Source organism: Pseudophryne corroboree, chromosome 8 (genome assembly GCF_028390025.1).
Source record: "Pseudophryne corroboree isolate aPseCor3 chromosome 8, aPseCor3.hap2, whole genome shotgun sequence".
Taxonomy (NCBI): Eukaryota; Metazoa; Chordata; class Amphibia; order Anura; family Myobatrachidae; genus Pseudophryne; species Pseudophryne corroboree.
The window spans coordinates 397,740,788-397,760,321 of record NC_086451.1 but is presented as its reverse complement, the minus strand read 5'-3'; the positions used below and the strand labels follow the sequence as shown (position 1 = coordinate 397,760,321).

Genomic DNA, 19,534 nt, shown 5'->3' with positions numbered 1-19,534 from the left:
TGGTGGTCACTGTGTCCGCAAACTGCACAACTGAAATGCACCACAGGTATAGAATCTAGATGTATAGTATACTTGACGACACAGAGGTAGGTACAGCCGTGGCCTTCCGTACCGTACTGCTATATGTACTGGTGGTCACTGTGTCAGCAAACTGCACAACTGAAATGCACCACAGGTATAGAATGTAGATGGATAGTATACTTGACGACACAGAGGTAGGTACAGCAGTGGCCTTCCGTACCGTACTGCTATATATACTAGTGGTCACTGTGTCAGTAAACTGCACAACAGAAATGCACCACAGGTATAGAATCTAGATGGATAGTATACTTGACGACACAGAGGTACCGTAATGCTATATATTATATACTGGTGGTCAGCAAACTGTGCAAAACTGAAATGCACCACAGGTATGGATTGATAGTATACTTGACGACACAGAGGTAGGTACAGCAGTGGCCTACTGTATCGTAATGCTATATATTATATACTGGTGGTCAGCAAACTGTGCAAAAATGAAATGCACCACAGGTATGGATGGATAGTATACTTGACGAGTCGACACAGAGGTAGGTACAGCAGTGGCCTTCTGTACCGTACTCCTATATATTATATACTGGTGGTCAGCAAAATTATGCACTGTACTCCTACTATATACTGTCTACAATGCAGCACAGATATGGAGTGTTTTTCAGGCAGACAACGTATACTGGTGGTCACTGGTCAGCAAAACTCTGCATTGTACTCCTCCTATATAATATTATACTGGTGGTCCCCAGTCCCCACAATAAAGCAGCACACTGAGCACAGATATGGAGTGTTTTTCAGGCAGACAACGTATACTGGTGGTCACTGTCAGCAAAACTCTGCACTGTACTCCTGCTACTGTATATAATACAGCTGCTCCCCAGTCCCCACAATTAAGCAGTGTGAGCACAGATATATGCAGCACACTGAGCACAGATAAGGAGCGTTTTTTTCATGCAGAGAACGGATAAAACTGGTGGTCACTGATCAGCAAAACTCTGCACTGTACTCCTCCTATATTAATATACAGCTGCTCCCCAGTCCCCACAATTAAACAATAAGTAAAGCAAGCACAAATATTTGCATCAACAATACACGGAGAGGACGCCAGCCACGTCCTCTCCCTAACATTTCCAATGCACGAGTGAAAATGGCGGCGACGCGCGGCTGCTTATATAGAATCCGAATCTCGCGAGAATCCGACAGCGGGATGATGACGTTCGGGCGCGCTCGGGTTAACCGAGCCATACGGGAGAATCCGAGTATGCCTCGGACCCGTGTAAAAAGGGTGTAGTTTCTCGGAAACCGAACCCGCTCATCACTATTTGTTACCAGTGACTTTTGAATATCGGATTAAGTTATTATTCATTGTTCCTGTCATCCGTTATCCCTGTGTGATAATAAATACTTTTCGTCAGTCTTCCTGTTTCCTCTATCACTCCTACACTGACCCACTAGTGCCCCCTCCGGGGACAGACAAAGTTACAGAATGCTGACACTGCCTTTTGTAAACTTGCGCTTTAATTTATAGAGCGTCACAAAGTGTCTGGGGTTCCATAAATGATAAGGACGCATTTATATGAATATTACATAACTACATAAGCTCATCAAATGATAAAACCAAAGATAGATCATGGGAAGGGGGAGTAGGGAGTAGAATAGTTAGACTTATTGGTTTATCATTTCTTCTATTTAGGATGGAAGTAATGACTGACCCATCATACATGTCATGGACATTAGTCCACTCTGTTTCTATGAGGATCTACATTACATTAGTTGACTTGTCTTTAGTATAGTCTTGTCCTAGGAAGAACTGACCCATCAGTACTCTCTGGTCCCAGGAGGGAAACCCAACCAAATTATCCACCTTATTCAGAGACAACATAGCCACATACAACTCAAAATTCATTAACCCAGCACTAACCTTTACTAAGCCAGACACTAGTCCATCGGAGTGAAACTGCAGATAGTTCCCTAAAATGGGCAGAGGAAATGGTCCAGGTGGCATCTTCCTTCTTCTCCATGCATATTTCCCATAGGAGACAACTAACAAAACAGTTACAAGAGCCACCAAGAGAACTGTGATGCTCTGAATGTCAGTCATGTCTATGCAATTCTGTATCTGAGGAGATTCTGCACTGTTTCTCCCTTCTCTGGCTGCACTGGAATGTGGGCATTGGGAGTTTTTATCTGGACCTGTCAGGAGAGCTGTTGTTGTCTTGGGTGTGTTTACATTGATCTGATTTATCATATGACAGAGAATGAATAAACTGAATAAGGAATCAGAATAAGAAAGAAAAATAGAGCTTTGTTTTTAAAAATTAATCATGTTTTTAACACCAAATAATTATTGTGCTTGTGTAGCGCTTACATGAATACATTCCCTATTAACACTAACAGTGATTGTTTAGAATACAGATGGTATTACTTCTTTTTGATTAATTTAGCAGTGTAATGTTGTTGCTCATATTGTGTTAATTTAAAATATATTCAGAACCCACCTGACATCTGTAATCTGATTTCAACACTGTTTATTTTTTGGATTCATAAAATTCACATACTGTACTGTAGCACCAGTAGTATGTGGAAGGTGTAGCATAGCAGTAAAAGGATATCATCTAAGGCCATATGACCAGGACTGCACTTAGGGGTCTGCTGAATACACTAGAGATGAGCGGGTTCGGTTTCTCTGAATCCGAACCCGCACGAACTTCATGTTTTTTTCACGGGTCCGAGCAGACTCGGATCCTCCCGCCTTGCTCGGTTAACCCGAGCGCGCCCGAACGTCATCATGACGCTGTCGGATTCTCGCGAGACTCGGATTCTATATAAGGAGCCGCGCGTTGCCGCCATTTTCACACGTGCATTGAGATTGATAGGGAGAGGACGTGGCTGGCGTCCTCTCCATTTAGATTAGGGTTGAGAGAGAGAGAGAGAGATTGACCTGAGGCTGTGATACTGTAGAAGAGAGTGCAGAGTTTAGTGACTGACGACCACAGTGACCACCAGACAGTGCAGTTGTTTGTTTTATTTAATATATCCGTTCTCTGCCTGAAAAAAACGATACACACAGTGACTCAGTCACATACCATATCTGTGTGCACTGCTCAGCCCAGTGTGCTGCATCAATGTATATATATATATCTGACTGTGCTCAGCTCACACAGCTTATAATTGTGGGGGAGACTGGGGAGCACTGCAGTGCCAGTTATAGGTTATAGCAGGAGCCAGGAGTACATAATATTATATTAAAATTAAACAGTGCACACTTTTGCTGCAGGAGTGCCACTGCCAGTGTGACTAGTGACCAGTGACCTGACCACCAGTATATATAATATTAGTAGTATACTATCTCTTTATCAACCAGTCTATATTAGCAGCAGACACAGTACAGTGCGGTAGTTCACGGCTGTGGCTACCTCTGTGTCGGCACTCGGCAGCCCGTCCATAATTGTATATACCACCTAACCGTGGTTTTTTTTTCTTTCTTTATAGTCATACTAGTTACGAGTATACTATCTCTTTATCAACCAGTCTATATTAGCAGCAGACACAGTACAGTGCGGTAGTTCACGGCTGTGGCTACCTCTGTGTCGGCACTCGGCAGCCCGTCCATAATTGTATATACCACCTAACCGTGGTTTTTTTTTCTTTCTTTATACATACATACTAGTTACGAGTATACTATCTCTTTATCAACCAGTCTATATATTAGCAGCAGACACAGTACAGTGCGGTAGTTCACGGCTGTGGCTACCTCTGTGTCTGCACTCGGCAGGCAGTCCGTCCATAATTGTATACCACCTAACCGTGGTTTTTTTTTCTTTCTTCTTTATACATACATAGTTACATAGACATCTCTTTATCAACCAGTCTATATTAGCAGCAGACACAGTACAGTACGGTAGTTCACGGCTGTGGCTACCTCTGTGTCTGCACTCGGCAGGCAGTCCATAATTGTATACTAGTATCCATCTCCATTGTTTACCTGAGGTGCCTTTTAGTTGTGCCTATTAAAATATGGAGAACAAAAATGTTGAGGTTCCAAAATTAGGGAAAGATCAAGATCCACTTCCACCTCGTGCTGAAGCTGCTGCCACTAGTCATGGCCGAGACGATGAAATGCCAGCAACGTCGTCTGCCAAGGCCGATGCCCAATGTCATAGTACAGAGCATGTCAAATCCAAAACACCAAATATCAGAAAAAAAAGGACTCCAAAACCTAAAATAAAATTGTCGGAGGAGAAGCGTAAACTTGCCAATATGCCATTTACGACACGGAGTGGCAAGGAACGGCTGAGGCCCTGGCCTATGTTCATGGCTAGTGGTTCAGCTTCACATGAGGATGGAAGCACTCAGCCTCTCGCTAGAAAAATGAAAAGACTCAAGCTGGCAAAAGCAGCACAGCAAAGAACTGTGCATTCTTCGAAATCCCAAATCCACAAGGAGAGTCCAATTGTGTCGGTTGCGATGCCTGACCTTCCCAACACTGGACGTGAAGAGCATGCGCCTTCCACCATTTGCACGCCCCCTGCAAGTGCTGGAAGGAGCACCCGCAGTCCAGTTCCTGATAGTCAGATTGAAGATGTCAGTGTTGAAGTACACCAGGATGAGGAGGATATGGGTGTTGCTGGCGCTGGGGAGGAAATTGACCAGGAGGATTCTGATGGTGAGGTGGTTTGTTTAAGTCAGGCACCCGGGGAGACACCTGTTGTCCGTGGGAGGAATATGGCCGTTGACATGCCAGGTGAAAATACCAAAAAAATCAGCTCTTCGGTGTGGAGGTATTTCACCAGAAATGCGGACAACAGGTGTCAAGCCGTGTGTTCCCTTTGTCAAGCTGTAATAAGTAGGGGTAAGGACGTTAACCACCTCGGAACATCCTCCCTTATACGTCACCTGCAGCGCATTCATAATAAGTCAGTGACAAGTTCAAAAACTTTGGGTGACAGCGGAAGCAGTCCACTGACCAGTAAATCCCTTCCTCTTGTAACCAAGCTCACGCAAACCACCCCACCAACTCCCTCAGTGTCAATTTCCTCCTTCCCCAGGAATGCCAATAGTCCTGCAGGCCATGTCACTGGCAATTCTGACGATTCCTCTCCTGCCTGGGATTCCTCCGATGCATCCTTGCGTGTAACGCCTACTGCTGCTGGCGCTGCTGTTGTTGCTGCTGGGAGTCGATGGTCATCCCAGAGGGGAAGTCGTAAGCCCACTTGTACTACTTCCAGTAAGCAATTGACTGTTCAACAGTCCTTTGCGAGGAAGATGAAATATCACAGCAGTCATCCTGCTGCAAAGCGGATAACTGAGGCCTTGACAACTATGTTGGTGTTAGACGTGCGTCCGGTATCCGCCGTTAGTTCACAGGGAACTAGACAATTTATTGAGGCAGTGTGCCCCCGTTACCAAATACCATCTAGGTTCCACTTCTCTAGGCAGGCGATACCGAGAATGTACACGGACGTCAGAAAAAGACTCACCAGTGTCCTAAAAAATGCAGTTGTACCCAATGTCCACTTAACCACGGACATGTGGACAAGTGGAGCTGGGCAGGGTCAGGACTATATGACTGTGACAGCCCACTGGGTAGATGTATGGACTCCCGCCGCAAGAACAGCAGCGGCGGCACCAGTAGCAGCATCTCGCAAACGCCAACTCTTTCCTAGGCAGGCTACGCTTTGTATCACCGCTTTCCAGAATACGCACACAGCTGAAAACCTCTTACGGCAACTGAGGAAGATCATCGCGGAATGGCTTACCCCAATTGGACTCTCCTGTGGATTTGTGGCATCGGACAACGCCAGCAATATTGTGTGTGCATTAAATATGGGCAAATTCCAGCACGTCCCATGTTTTGCACATACCTTGAATTTGGTGGTGCAGAATTTTTTAAAAAACGACAGGGGCGTGCAAGAGATGCTGTCGGTGGCCAGAAGAATTGCGGGACACTTTCGGCGTACAGGCACCACGTACAGAAGACTGGAGCACCACCAAAAACTACTGAACCTGCCCTGCCATCATCTGAAGCAAGAAGTGGTAACGAGGTGGAATTCAACCCTCTATATGCTTCAGAGGTTGGAGGAGCAGCAAAAGGCCATTCAAGCCTATACAATTGAGCACGATATAGTAGGTGGAATGCACCTGTCTCAGGCGCAGTGGAGAATGATTTCAACGTTGTGCAAGGTTCTGATGCCCTTTGAACTTGCCACACGTGAAGTCAGTTCAGACACTGCCAGCCTGAGTCAGGTCATTCCCCTCATCAGGCTTTTGCAGAAGAAGCTGGAGACATTGAAGGAGGAGCTAACACGGAGCGATTCCGCTAGGCATGTGGGACTTGTGGATGGAGCCCTTAATTCGCTTAACAAGGATTCACGGGTGGTCAATCTGTTGAAATCAGAGCACTACATTTTGGCCACCGTGCTCGATCCTAGATTTAAAGCCTACCTTGGATCTCTCTTTCCGGCAGACACAAATCTGCTGGGGTTGAAAGACCTGCTGGTGACAAAATTGTCAAGTCAAGCGGAACGCGACCTGTCAACATCTCCTCCTTCACATTCTCCCGCAACTGGGGGTGCGAGGAAAAGGCTCAGAATTCCGAGCCCACCCGCTGGCGGTGATGCAGGGCAGTCTGGAGCGACTGCTGATGCTGACATCTGGTCCGGACTGAAGGACCTGACAACGATTACGGACATGTCGTCTACTGTCACTGCATATGATTCTCTCAACATTGATAGAATGGTGGAGGATTATATGAGTGACCGCATCCAAGTAGGCACGTCACACAGTCCGTACTTATACTGGCAGGAAAAAGAGGCAATTTGGAGGCCCTTGCACAAACTGGCTTTATTCTACCTAAGTTGCCCTCCCACAAGTGTGTACTCCGAAAGAGTGTTTAGTGCCGCCGCTCACCTTGTCAGCAATCGGCGTACGAGGTTACATCCAGAAAATGTGGAGAAGATGATGTTCATTAAAATGAATTATAATCAATTCCTCCGCGGAGACATTGACCAGCAGCAATTGCCTCCACAAAGTACACAGGGAGCTGAGATGGTGGATTCCAGTGGGGACGAATTGATAATCTGTGAGGAGGGGGATGTACACGGTGATATATCGGAGGGTGATGATGAGGTGGACATCTTGCCTCTGTAGAGCCAGTTTGTGCAAGGAGAGATTAATTGCTTCTTTTTTGGGGGGGGTCCAAACCAACCCGTCATATCAGTCACAGTCGTGTGGCAGACCCTGTCACTGAAATGATGGGTTGGTTAAAGTGTGCATGTCCTGTTTTGTTTATACAACATAAGGGTGGGTGGGAGGGCCCAAGGACAATTCCATCTTGCACCTCCTTTTTTCTTTTCTTTTTCTTTGCATCATGTGCTGATTGGGGAGGGTTTTTTGGAAGGGACATCTTGCGTGACACTGCAGTGCCACTCCTAAATGGGCCCGGTGTTTGTGTCGGCCACTAGGGTCGCTAATCTTACTCACACAGTCAGCTACCTCATTGCGCCTCTTTTTTTCTTTGCGTCATGTGCTGTTTGGGGAGGGTTTTTTGGAAGGGACATCCTGCGTGACACTGCAGTGCCACTCCTAGATGGGCCCGGTGTTTGTGTCGGCCACTAGGGTCGCTAATCTTACTCACACAGCTACCTCATTGCGCCTCTTTTTTTCTTTGCGTCATGTGCTGTTTGGGGAGGGTTTTTTGGAAGGGACATCCTGCGTGACACTGCAGTGCCACTCCTAGATGGGCCCGGTGTTTGTGTCGGCCACTAGGGTCGCTAATCTTACTCACACAGCTACCTCATTGCGCCTCTTTTTTTCTTTGCGTCATGTGCTGTTTGGGGAGGGTTTTTTGGAAGGGCCATCCTGCGTGACACTGCAGTGCCACTCCTAGATGGGCCCGGTGTTTGTGTCGGCCACTAGGGTCGCTAATCTTACTCACACAGCTACCTCATTGCGCCTCTTTTTTTCTTTGCGTCATGTGCTGTTTGGGGAGGGTTTTTTGAAAGGGACATCCTGCGTGACACTGCAGTGCCACTCCTAGATGGGCCCGGTGTTTGTGTCGGCCACTAGGGTCGCTTATCTTACTCACACAGCGACCTCGGTGCAAATTTTAGGACTAAAAATAATATTGTGAGGTGTGAGGTATTCAGAATAGACTGAAAATGAGTGTAAATTATGGTTTTTGAGGTTAATAATACTTTGGGATCAAAATGACCCCCAAATTCTATGATTTAAGCTGTTTTTTAGTGTTTTTTGAAAAAAAACACCCGAATCCAAAACACACCCGAATCCGACAAAAAAAATTCGGTGAGGTTTTGCCAAAACGCGTTCGAACCCAAAACACGGCCGCGGAACCGAAACCAAAACACAAAACCCGAAAAATTTCAGGCGCTCATCTCTAGAATACACCCCCCCCCCCCCCCTTCACCATCAACCATATAATAATTTTGGCTTATAACTTTGCCATCCATGCTGCATAGGGCATGTTATTATTAGAAATGAGCAGAGAACTGAACCTGCCCAAACGTCACGCTCCGAGCCCAGATCCGAGTCCGGCTCGGGACTTCCTGCCAGACTCAGAGACCAGAACGAGGCTAAACGCCATCATCACGCTGTCGGATTCTAGCGGGTTTTGGATTCCATATAAACAGCCACACGTTGCTGCCATTTTCACTCCGGACTTGGAGAGTGAGGGAGACAGACCTCTGTCTATCTCTTTGGGCGGTGGTGTCAGGTGGGGGTCAGTGTGTGCTCTGTAGGGGTGCTCTTCCTGTCACTGTGGTGTACCTGTGCTGTTAGGGGTGCTGTCCTGGCTGTCACTGGTGTTTAATGTGCTGTTAGGGGTGCTGCAGCTATACATGGGTGTTACGGTTCTGGCTGTCACTGTTTGTATATGGGGCAGGGGCACTGTTCTTCTGTATGCTGTGAAAATACAGGTGTGCTGGCTGTGAAAAATCTGGGGTGCAGTGAAAATAAATATACACTGGACCTGTCTTGTATACTGTAAAAATTCTGTGGTACAGTAAAAATAAATGTACATTGGACTTGTCTTGTATACTGTAAAAATTCTCTGGTACAGTGAAAATAAATGTACACTGACCCTGTCTTGTATGCTTTAAAAATTCTGGGTTGCAGTGAAAATAAATGTACACTGGACCTGTCTTTAATGCTGTAAATATTCAAGGGTGCTGCTTTTAAAATAAATGTACACTAGCCATGTCTTGTATGCTGTAAAAATTCTGGGGTGCAGTGAAAAAAAATGTACATTGGCCCTGTCTTGTATGCTGTCTAAATTCTGGGGTGCAGTGAAAATAAATGTACACTGGCCCTGTGTAGCATGCTGTACAAATACAGGGGTGCTGATGTTAAAATAAATGTACACTGGTCCCGTGTTCTGTAAAAATACAGAAATGCTGCTGTTAAAATAACATTTCACTATTCCTGTATGCTGTAAAAATACAGGGGTGCTGTTGTTAAAATAAAAGTACACTGATCCTTTGTATGATGTAAAAATACAGGGATGCTGCTGTTAAAATAAAAGTACACTGGTCCTGTATGCTGTAAAAATACAGGGGTGCTGCTGTTAAAATAAAAGTACACTGGCCCTGTATGCTATGAAATACAGGGGTGCAGTGAAAATAAATGTATACTGGTCATGTCTTGTATGCCGTAAAATTACAGGGGTGTTGTAAAAATATAGGGATGCTGTCACTGTCCACAGTTGCGATGTCTTGTCCTGACCTTCACAACACTGTATGGGAAGAGGAGGCTTCTACCAATATTTGCACACCCTCTGCAATTGCTGGGAGGAGCACTGCCAGTCCAGTTGCTGATATTGAGATTGAGGGTGTCACTGTAGAAGTACACCAGGATGAGGAGGATATTGGTGTAGCTGGTGCTGAGAAGTAAGTTGATGATGTAGATTCTGATGGTGATGTGGTTTGTTTGAATAAGGCACCAGTGGAGACAGTTGTTGGCCATGGGATGAAAAAGCCCATTGTCATGCCTGGGCAAAATACCAAAAAAGCCACCTCTTCAGTGTGGAATTATTTTGCCACAAATCTGGACAAGTGTCAACACATCTGTTGCCTTTGTCAATCCATACTAAGTAGGGGTAAGGACGTTAACCACCTAGGAACATCCCCCTTATACGTCACCTGCAGCGTATTCATCATAAGTCATTGTCAAGTTCAGAAACTTTGGGTAATAGCGTAAGCAGTCCACTGACACCTAAATGAGGTGGTTTGTTTGAATATTATTTCTCTGTGAGGATGAGGATGTAAACACTGAAAAGGAGGCAGGAATCTGGGGATGAGGACGACATCTTGCCTCTGTAGATCCAGTTTGTGCAACGACAGATTAATTGATTCTTTTTTGGTGGGGGCCCAAACAAACCAATCATTTCAGCCACAGTCGTGTGGCAGACCCTGTCGCTGAAATGATTTTGACTGTTTTTTAATAAAGTGGGGAGAGACTACATTTGTGGCCAAAGTCAGGGTGACTCAGAAGAGACTGAATCATAATCCAGCGCAACTGCCGGAGAGGTAAAAGTGAGATTTTCTGCCAGAACATTAGAGAGAGATTCTTCTCAATTATTTTATGTTAGCGACTTACTGAAATGAATGGCTCCAATTAGTCAATCTTAATTTTGATTTATTTTTGATATTCCACATTTTGGGATTATTTATTTAAAAGATGTACATTTATTGTACAGGGTTCTTTTCCTAAGGGCTGCATATGGTTATTGCAAGACCTTGCGGTGTTAGAAGAACAGAGTTTCCGTGATCTTTCATTGCATCAGCTTTCCATTGCACTGTAGCACTAGATGGGCCATGAGCTCCTGTGAGGCACAGTTACTGAATAAGGCCCAGTATGGAGTCTCATGGTGGCTTACAGCCAGGAAGATGTCTGGCTTGGCAAGCTGAGGCATGCTGTGGGCACAGAGGTTAGCATTGCTTCCTCCCATGGTTCTACTTATAGTATGAAATGAGTTTGGACAGTAGAGTGGTAAGCTCCACTAGGGTAGGGGCTCAATAACAAAAAATTCACTGCACAGTCCAGCTTAATACTGTACCGAACCCACCCAAACTCAACTTGCCCCATCCGGGGCTGCTGTGAGGGCATAGGAGGGGCTGCTAAAATATCTAAGGGGCTGCTTTATTTAAAAATAAGATAGGAATAAAATAAAGAAGACACATAGGTATGCTCACGTGTGTAACTGGGACACACAGGTATGCTCACATGCGTGTAACTGGGAGCTGTGAAAAATGAAAATAAGGCATCTGCCACAAAATATGTAAATAAAAATAAAAAAAAAAGAAACCCACAAGATTTTCAAAAAATAAGTCTCCAGACTCTGTGGAGGGGAAAATATCCAATCTTGATCCTGTGGTATACACCAGTTTATTTGCATCCTAGCATTAAATCCGAGATTATCTTAATTTCTGAAATACAATAGGAATGGGATTCTAACACCTTTCCACAAGCCTGCTCTGTCCTGGAATAATTGACTCAATTAGCAACAGAAAAGGAAAGTTATTTTATTTATATCACTTGTTAGAAATATACACATTGGATTATTGGAGCAGCAATAGGTTATAGCAATAGCTCTGTTCATGAACCCATTATAATATAATTTTTGGATCATATACCGAATTGGGGAAGAAAAAAAAAGAAAAGGAAAAAAAAAATATATATATATATATACAGCTTTCTCTCCCCCTCTCATCATCTCATGCAGCTCATACTTATAGTAATCTGTCATTGATGACCCAATGTATACATATTCCTCCAGCTTCATTCTTTCACTCCGCCCACAACGTTCCACAGTTTCTATTATACCATCACAGGCTTCTATCCTCCAATCCAGGGATGGGGAACCTTCGGCTCTCCAGCTGCATACCAGCATGCTTTGCTACAGTTTTGCTATTTAGCCATGTTAAAGCTGTTGCAGGGCATGCTGGGATGTGTAGTTCAACAACAGCTGGAGGGCCGAAGGTTCCCCATCCCTGCTCCAATCCCTTGGCATTTTAAAACGAAAACACAGGCGCATTCATGGGAAGCGAGTAGGCCAGAAATGTATTTGCCCCAGTAACCACCTGAGTCTTTTGCCCACCTGCTCACCTCCAGCTTCAAAGAACAATCAAATAGAAGTGATACCCAAAAGACGGCCCTGTGCTTGGAAGAACAGAACTGTCAATTCTTGCTTTGTGACCCCCATACCCAGAGCGCCTGCACTTAACATAAAGAAAACTGAAGGACCTCTGGTATGCCCAATCAGGTCAGTCCTTTGTAATGCCAGATCTATAAGAAACAAGACTGCAACAATTGTTGACCTTATTGAATCTGCAGATCTGCAGCCTGTGTTACAACTACCTGGTTAGATAAAAAATGCAGCACCCATATTGGAGGATGCAGTCCCAACAAACTACTCTGTCATTCACAACCCAACACTGGACCGCAGGGGTGGCAGGGTGGCTATCTGCTTCAAAAAAGACCTTAAACTTAGGGTCCACCCTATTGAAATTACTCGCTCATTTGAGTGCATTGCTGCCCGAAATTTGACAGGATTAGGTTTCAGAGTCCTTCTCATTTACTGCCCCCCTGGAGATGGAATGATATTGCAGACACTGTTGCTGGCCTGGTTCTGGAACATCAAAGATGGCTCACCCTCGGGGATTTCAATTCATGGGTGGATGATGAGCTCTCACGCCTTGGCCAAGATCTCCTTTGCACAATTAATAGTCTATGCTTCACACAGGTCATTCCTTCTGCCACACATAAAAGTGGTCACACTCTTGATCTTGTCTTTCAGATTGGATTAGAAGTCACTGACCTAAAAATAAATCCAGTCTTCTGGTCAGACCACCACTCCCTTTGGTTCTCAGTTGCAACCCCTCAAATAAGATCTCTACCCGTGGCGTTGACCATGTATCGTCCAAGGAGGGGTATGACTCCCCATACTCTAACAGCAAATCTGGATCTCTCCTATACTGGGTGCCTGTGAAGACCCCTGTTCCCTAGTCTGTTATTATAATAGGGATGTTATGGCTGCAATTTAGATTATCGCCCCTGTGCTTATAAGACCTTGTAAACCACAACGTTGAACTCCCTTGTTCGACAACAGTGTTAGTGAGCTCAAGAAAAGGGGACGTAGACTGGAAAGACGATGCAGGAAGACCAACCTAGTGGATGACAAAATAAAACTAATAAAGCATAATGAAGTATATCAATCGACAATCACCCGTAAGAAATCACAGTTCCTGTCAAATGAGAGCACGGCAACAAATAGGCCACCTCAACTGTTCCACACAGTGGAGATGCTTTGCAAGCCAGCATGCCTGCAGACTGATGAAACCCTCTCCCAGGCAAGATGCAATGAGTTTGCAAACTTCTTTGCAGATAAAATATCCCCCATCCGGGCTAGAATCTCCACAGTGCCATTAAAAGAGTGCCAAACTACAAAGCCTGCCAATATAAGCCACCTGCCTTTATGGACCAGCTTTAACTCAGTGGATGTAAAGGACATTGCTGAAATTGCTCATATTTTGCGTCCCACCACCTGTGATCTGGACCCTGCCTCATCCAAACTTCTAATAGGTTGTATGGATATAATTGGTCCTGTCTTTGCAAAAATTGTTCAATGCTCTTTGCAGACAGGCATTTTTCCTGGAACCCTAAAGGAAGCAATTGTTAGACCTCTACATAAAAAAACGAATTTAGATCCCAACTGCATGATAAACTACAGACTGGTATCAAACCTTCCTTTTCTAGGATAAGTTATTGAGAAAGTGGTTGCAAATCAACTGGAAACCCGCCTGACAACCCATGATATCTATGATCCATTCCAATCACTATTCAGGAGAAGAAGACATAGCACTGAAACAGCCATTGTGTGTGTGTTAAATTATGATCTCTTTTTTTCCATTGCATTATGTGCTCTTTGGTGCCTAGTTTTTAAACCTGCCATCCTGTCTGCCACTGCAGTGCCACCCCTAGATGGGCCAGGTGTTTGTGCCTCTTAGCTTAGTCATCCGGCTACCTCGGTGCAACCTTTTAGCCTAAAAACAATATTGTGAGGTGTTTAGAATAGACTGGAAATGAGTGAAAATGAATGTTATTGAGGTTAATAATACGGTAGTATCAAAATTACCCTCAATTTCTGTGATGTTAGCTTTTTTTTCTTTTTTTTTTCAAAAATCATCCAGATCCAAAACCAAAACCCAAAATGATGGTTTTGGCAAAACGAGTCCATATCCAAAACACAAGCAGAGATCCAGATCCAAAACCAAAACCCAAAACCCAAAAAGTGTATGCCGTACATCTCTAGTTATTATTAAGGGTATGTAGGGCATTGGACATAGTGTTTCTTAGGGGAAACTGATGAGGATGAGACTTTGCAGTGTCAGTAGGGCTATTTGGGCAGGGTGGATGGGAAGAAAGGGGGAAGGTAAAGTGTAGAAAGATAGTGGAAAAAAGAGGGGAGAGTTCTTATGGGTAAGATGTGAGGTCTGGTAGGATCTATGCAAACATGGGGCAAAATATCAAGAAAGGAAAGAGAGCATGACCTGAGTTATATAGAGAGGATGACATGACCTGAAGCAGAATAAATACGTTCTATTGCAGTTTTAAGTCCAATATGCTAAACTGCCAATGATCAATGGTTTTGACATAATGCTCCATAGTAAATTTATACCCTGGACACACTCATTCATGTTATTAGTTCTAGCATATCAATTACGGTGTAAAAACCATGGGCGTGCCAGTCCCGGTAAGATGTAGCCACGATGAGTGTGACTACATATGTAATTCTGACCCACAAATGATTGGAATCAGCAAGTTGGGGATTTCTAACATGTTGGCTTGTGCTAAACTTCTGAGAATTGGAGAACAGCTAATCAGATAAGACATCGGGGAATCAGGGATTCAACCAACTGATATTTAGACCCTTAGAGGTATGCTATGTAACATCTAGATCAGGGCGTCATCATTTATGTAACACCCTGCAAAGAGATACTATTTCCACCAGCTTTGGGTAACCATGAAAGTTCTGACTACGTAAAGCTTGTTCAAAGGCACAATACAGAAAGAATCCCACACCACATCAATAAATAGATACTGTACTATCAAATTAGTTATGTTTAGTTTATTGTGCCCCCCTCCTTTCTTGGCTAACTTAATATTTCTAAATAGTCATCTTATATGGGGTTCTACAGCTGAACACATACACATTGCATAGCTACACTATAAGCAGAAAAGTGAGAGAGCTTATGAAATGTATTCTATTAGTACAATGGTGGTCATTCCGAGTTGATCGCAGCCAGCAACTTTTTGCTGCTGCTGCAATCAACTAGTCCACGCCTATGAGGGAGTGTATTTTAGCTTAGCAGGGCTGCGATTGCTTGTGCAGCCCTGCTAAGCTAAACAAATTTCAAGCAAAACATGACTAGCCCTGGACATACTTACCCTGTGCGATGATCCCTGCGATGCTGGGGCTGGCTTTGACGTCAGACATCAGCCCTCCATTCTCCTGGACATGCCTGCGTTTTCTTCTCCACTCCCAGAAAATGCCAGCCAACGGTCCGGATCCACCCAGGAACGCCTTCTTTCTGTCAATCTTCTTGCGGTCGGCTCTGCGACCGCTTTCCTCGTTGAGCGCGATGTAACCCGGCGACCCACGTCACCGTGCAACGACGCGCGTGCGTAGTGCGGCCGCAGTGCATGCGCATTCCAGAACCGTTCGCACTACAGCGAAAAACAGCTGTGTGCGAATGGGTCGGAATGACCCCCTATATGTCAATTACTTGTGGTATACTGTGTGTGTTACCAAAAATAGGGGAATAATTAAAATATACAGACTCTTATACAATGTATCAGTATATAAATACATTGTAAACATACATAATGCCACAAGAAATATGCTCTTCCTGAAGCCATCTGTCATGGGTTTGTACAGTATATAGATCACGTTTGGACACCTATGGCTGGGCTTCAAAGGAATGTTTGTCTTCAGGACGCAAGATAGCACCAACAGGCAGGTGTCTGTGTAAATGTATGTAATAAGCTGGGTATGTAATTTGCCTTTCAGAAAAAATACTACTTTGGATGTACATTAGCTAAAAAATTCTAAAATCATAGTAATATGCTATGGTTGTCCAACTGCCACCAGCTAGGGGCCAATAACATTATGAGGACATGAGGAATTGTGTATATAGACACTTTCTAGACACTTTCCTGTTTTATACAGTGATGTTTGGAATTCCTCTATAAACTAATATATGAGAGATAAATTCAGCATACATTTTACAAGTATTTTCTCAAGGTTTAAGTCAGAAACTAGATTGGCATTTGGTTGGTGTTTTAAAGGTACTTAAAAACTTTTGCTCAATGTCATACTTTGGATATCAATAGCACTTGAGAGACTGCAGCGATTCTCTTACTGTCCTCTCAGTCAACAGAAGATAACAATCCTGTGTGTTATATTTCCTGTGAAATTTCCTTTTTTCTAAGTTGTTATACATTTACTGTACTGTAGAGGTAATTCAGGTTTGTTAGCAACCCAAAAACAGCAAGCAACTGGGCAAAACGCTATGTGCAAGAAACAGCACCAGCGCCCCCATCCCATATACAGAACAGGCATGCACCAAAAATATAGGGGTGTGGCTTCATGGGGAAGGGGCGTGTCCACAGAGCTCCCTTTTACAGATTACGGCAGGTAGAGTCCCCCTTTTATACAGTATAGCAAGCAGAGTTCTCTTTTTACACATTACAGCAGCAGAGTTCCCCTTTTTACACATTAGGCAGGCAGAGTCCCCCTTTTTACAAATTATGGCGTTGGAGTCCCCGTTCTACATATGAAGTCAGCAGAGTCCCCCTTTTTACACATTACAGCAGGCAGACTCCCCTTTTTAAACATTACGGCAAGCAGAGTCCCCTTTGTACACATTACGGCTGCAGAGTCCCCCTTTTTACACATTAGGCAGACAGAGTCCCCCTTTTCTACATTACAGTGGCAGAGTCCTCATTTTACATATGATGGCAGCAGAGTCCCCTCTTTACACATTTCAGCAGACAGTCCCCTTTTTACACATTACGGCAAGCAGAGTCCCCTCTGTACACATTATGGCTGCAGAGTCCCCCTTTTCACACATTAGACAGGCAGAGTCTCCCTTTTCCACATTACGGTGGCAAAGTCCCTTTTTACATATGATGGCAGCAGAGTCCCCCTTTTTTACACATTACAGCAGCAGAGTCCCCCTTTTAACACATTACGGCAAGCAGAGTCTCCTCTGTATACATTATGACTTCAGAGTCCCCCTTTTTACACACTAGGTAGGCAGAGTCCCCCTTTTTTCACATTACAGCGGCAGAGTCCCCTTTTTACACATAATGGCAGCAGAGTTCCTTTAAACACATTATGGCAAGCAAAGTCCCCCTTTTTTAAACATTGAAGCAGCAGAGTCCCCCTTTTTGCACATTACGGCAAGCAGAGTCCCTTTTGTACACAATACAGCTGCAGAGTCCCCGTTTTCCACAATATGGTGGCTAAGTCCCACTATTACATATGATGGCAGCAGAATCCCCTTTTTACACAGTATTGCAGGCAAAGTCCCCTTCTTTATACACATTACTGTTGCAGAGTCCCCTTTGTACACATTAGGAAGGCAGAGTCCCCTTTGTACACATTACGGTGGCAGAGTCCCCCTTCTACATATGATGGCAGCAGATTCCCCCATTTTCACATTACAGCAGGCAGAGTCCCCTTTTTACACATAAAGCCAGTAGAGTCCCACTTTTTTACACATAATGGCAGCAGAGTCCCCCTTTTTACACATAACAACAAGCAGAGCCCCTTTTGTACACATTAGGCAGCCAGAGTCCCCATTTTGCACATTACGACTAGTGATGAGCGGGTTCGGTTCCTCGGGATCCGAACCCCCCCGAACTTCACCCATTTTACACGGTTCCAAGGCAGACTCGAATCTTCCCGCCTTGCTCGGTCCACTCGAGCGCGCCCGAACGTCATCATCCCGCTGTCGGATTCTCGCAAGATTTGTATTCTATATAAGGAGCCGCGCGTCGCCACCATTTTCACTCGTGCTTTGGAGATGATAGCGAGAGGACGTGGCTGCGTTCTCTCAGTTTCTGTGTTCAGTGTGCTGCAAATATCTTTGCTCAGTGTGCTGCAAATATCTTTGCTCAGTGTGCTTGCAAATATCTGTGCTCAGTGTGCTGAAAATATCTACGTTCTCTGCCTGAAAAATGCTCCATATCTGTGCTGCATTGCAGTATATATAGCAGGAGGACAGTGCAGATGCAGAATGTTGCTGTGACCACCATTATATATATATAGCAGTATGGTACAGTAGTCCACTGCTCTACCTCTGTGTCGTCAAGTATACTATGCATCCATACCTGTGCTGCATTTTAGTTGTGCGCAGTATATAGTAGGAGGGGACAGTGCAGAATGTTGCTGTGACCACCAGTATATATATATATATAGCAATACGGTACAGTAGTCCATTGCTCTACCTCTGTGTCACCAATATTCTACAAAAGTTCAGTAAAATGACCCAAAAATAAAAATTAAAAGCATCTGATGAGAAGCGTAAATTTGCCAATATGCCAGTTACGACAAAGAGTGTCAAGGAACGGCTGAGACCCTGGCCTATGTTCATGGCTAGTGGTTCAGATTCACATGAGGATTGAAGCACTCATCCTCTCGCTAGAAAACTGCAGTGCCACTCCTAGATGGGCCAGGTGTTTGTGTCGGCCACTTGGGTCACTTAGCTTAGTCACACAGCTACCTCATTGCACCTCTTTTTTTCTTTGCATCATGTGCTGTTTGGGGACTATTTTTTAAATCTGCCATCCTGTCTGACACTGCAGTGCCACTCCTAGATGGGCCAGGTGTTTGTGTCGGCCACTTGGGTTGCTTAGCTTAGTCACACAGCTACCTCATTGCACCTCTTTTTTTTGCATCATGTGCTGTTTGGGGACTATTTTTTAAATCTGCCATCCTATCTGACAATGCAGTGCCACTCCTAGATGGGCCAGATGTTTGTGTCGGCCACTTGGGGCGCTTAGCTTAGTCACACAGCTACCTCATTGCACCTCTTTTTTTCTTTGCATCATGTGCTGTTTGGGGACTATTTTTTAAATCTGCCATCCTGTCTGACACTGCAGTGCCACTCCTAGATGGGCGAGGTGTTTGTGTCGGCCACTTGGGTCGCTAAGCTCGGTGCAAATTTTAGGACTAAAAATAATATTGTGAGGTGTGAGGTGTTCAGAATAGACTGGAAATGAGTGGAAATTATGGTTATTGAGGTTAATAATACTATGGGATCAAAATGACCCCTAAATTCTATGATTTAAGCTGTTTTTTTAGGGGTTTTTGTAAAAAAAAACCCGAATCCAAAACAAACCCGAATCCGACAAAAAAATTTCAGGGAGGTTTTGCCAAAACGCGTCCGAATCCAAAACACGGTCATGGAACCGAATCCAAAAC

General features: G+C 44.4%; 1 protein-coding gene across 1 annotated transcript in view; it reads right to left on the bottom strand.

The window, feature by feature from the left end:
• Window positions 1–19,534, bottom strand: part of LOC134949882 (cytochrome P450 2A6-like) — a 197,654-nt gene that overhangs the window by 172,364 nt on the left and 5,756 nt on the right. The window contains exon 2 of the mRNA XM_063938580.1: window positions 1,799–2,266. Within this exon, the coding sequence (XP_063794650.1) occupies window positions 1,799–2,266 (468 nt within the window). The remainder of the gene's footprint in view (window positions 1–1,798; window positions 2,267–19,534) is intronic.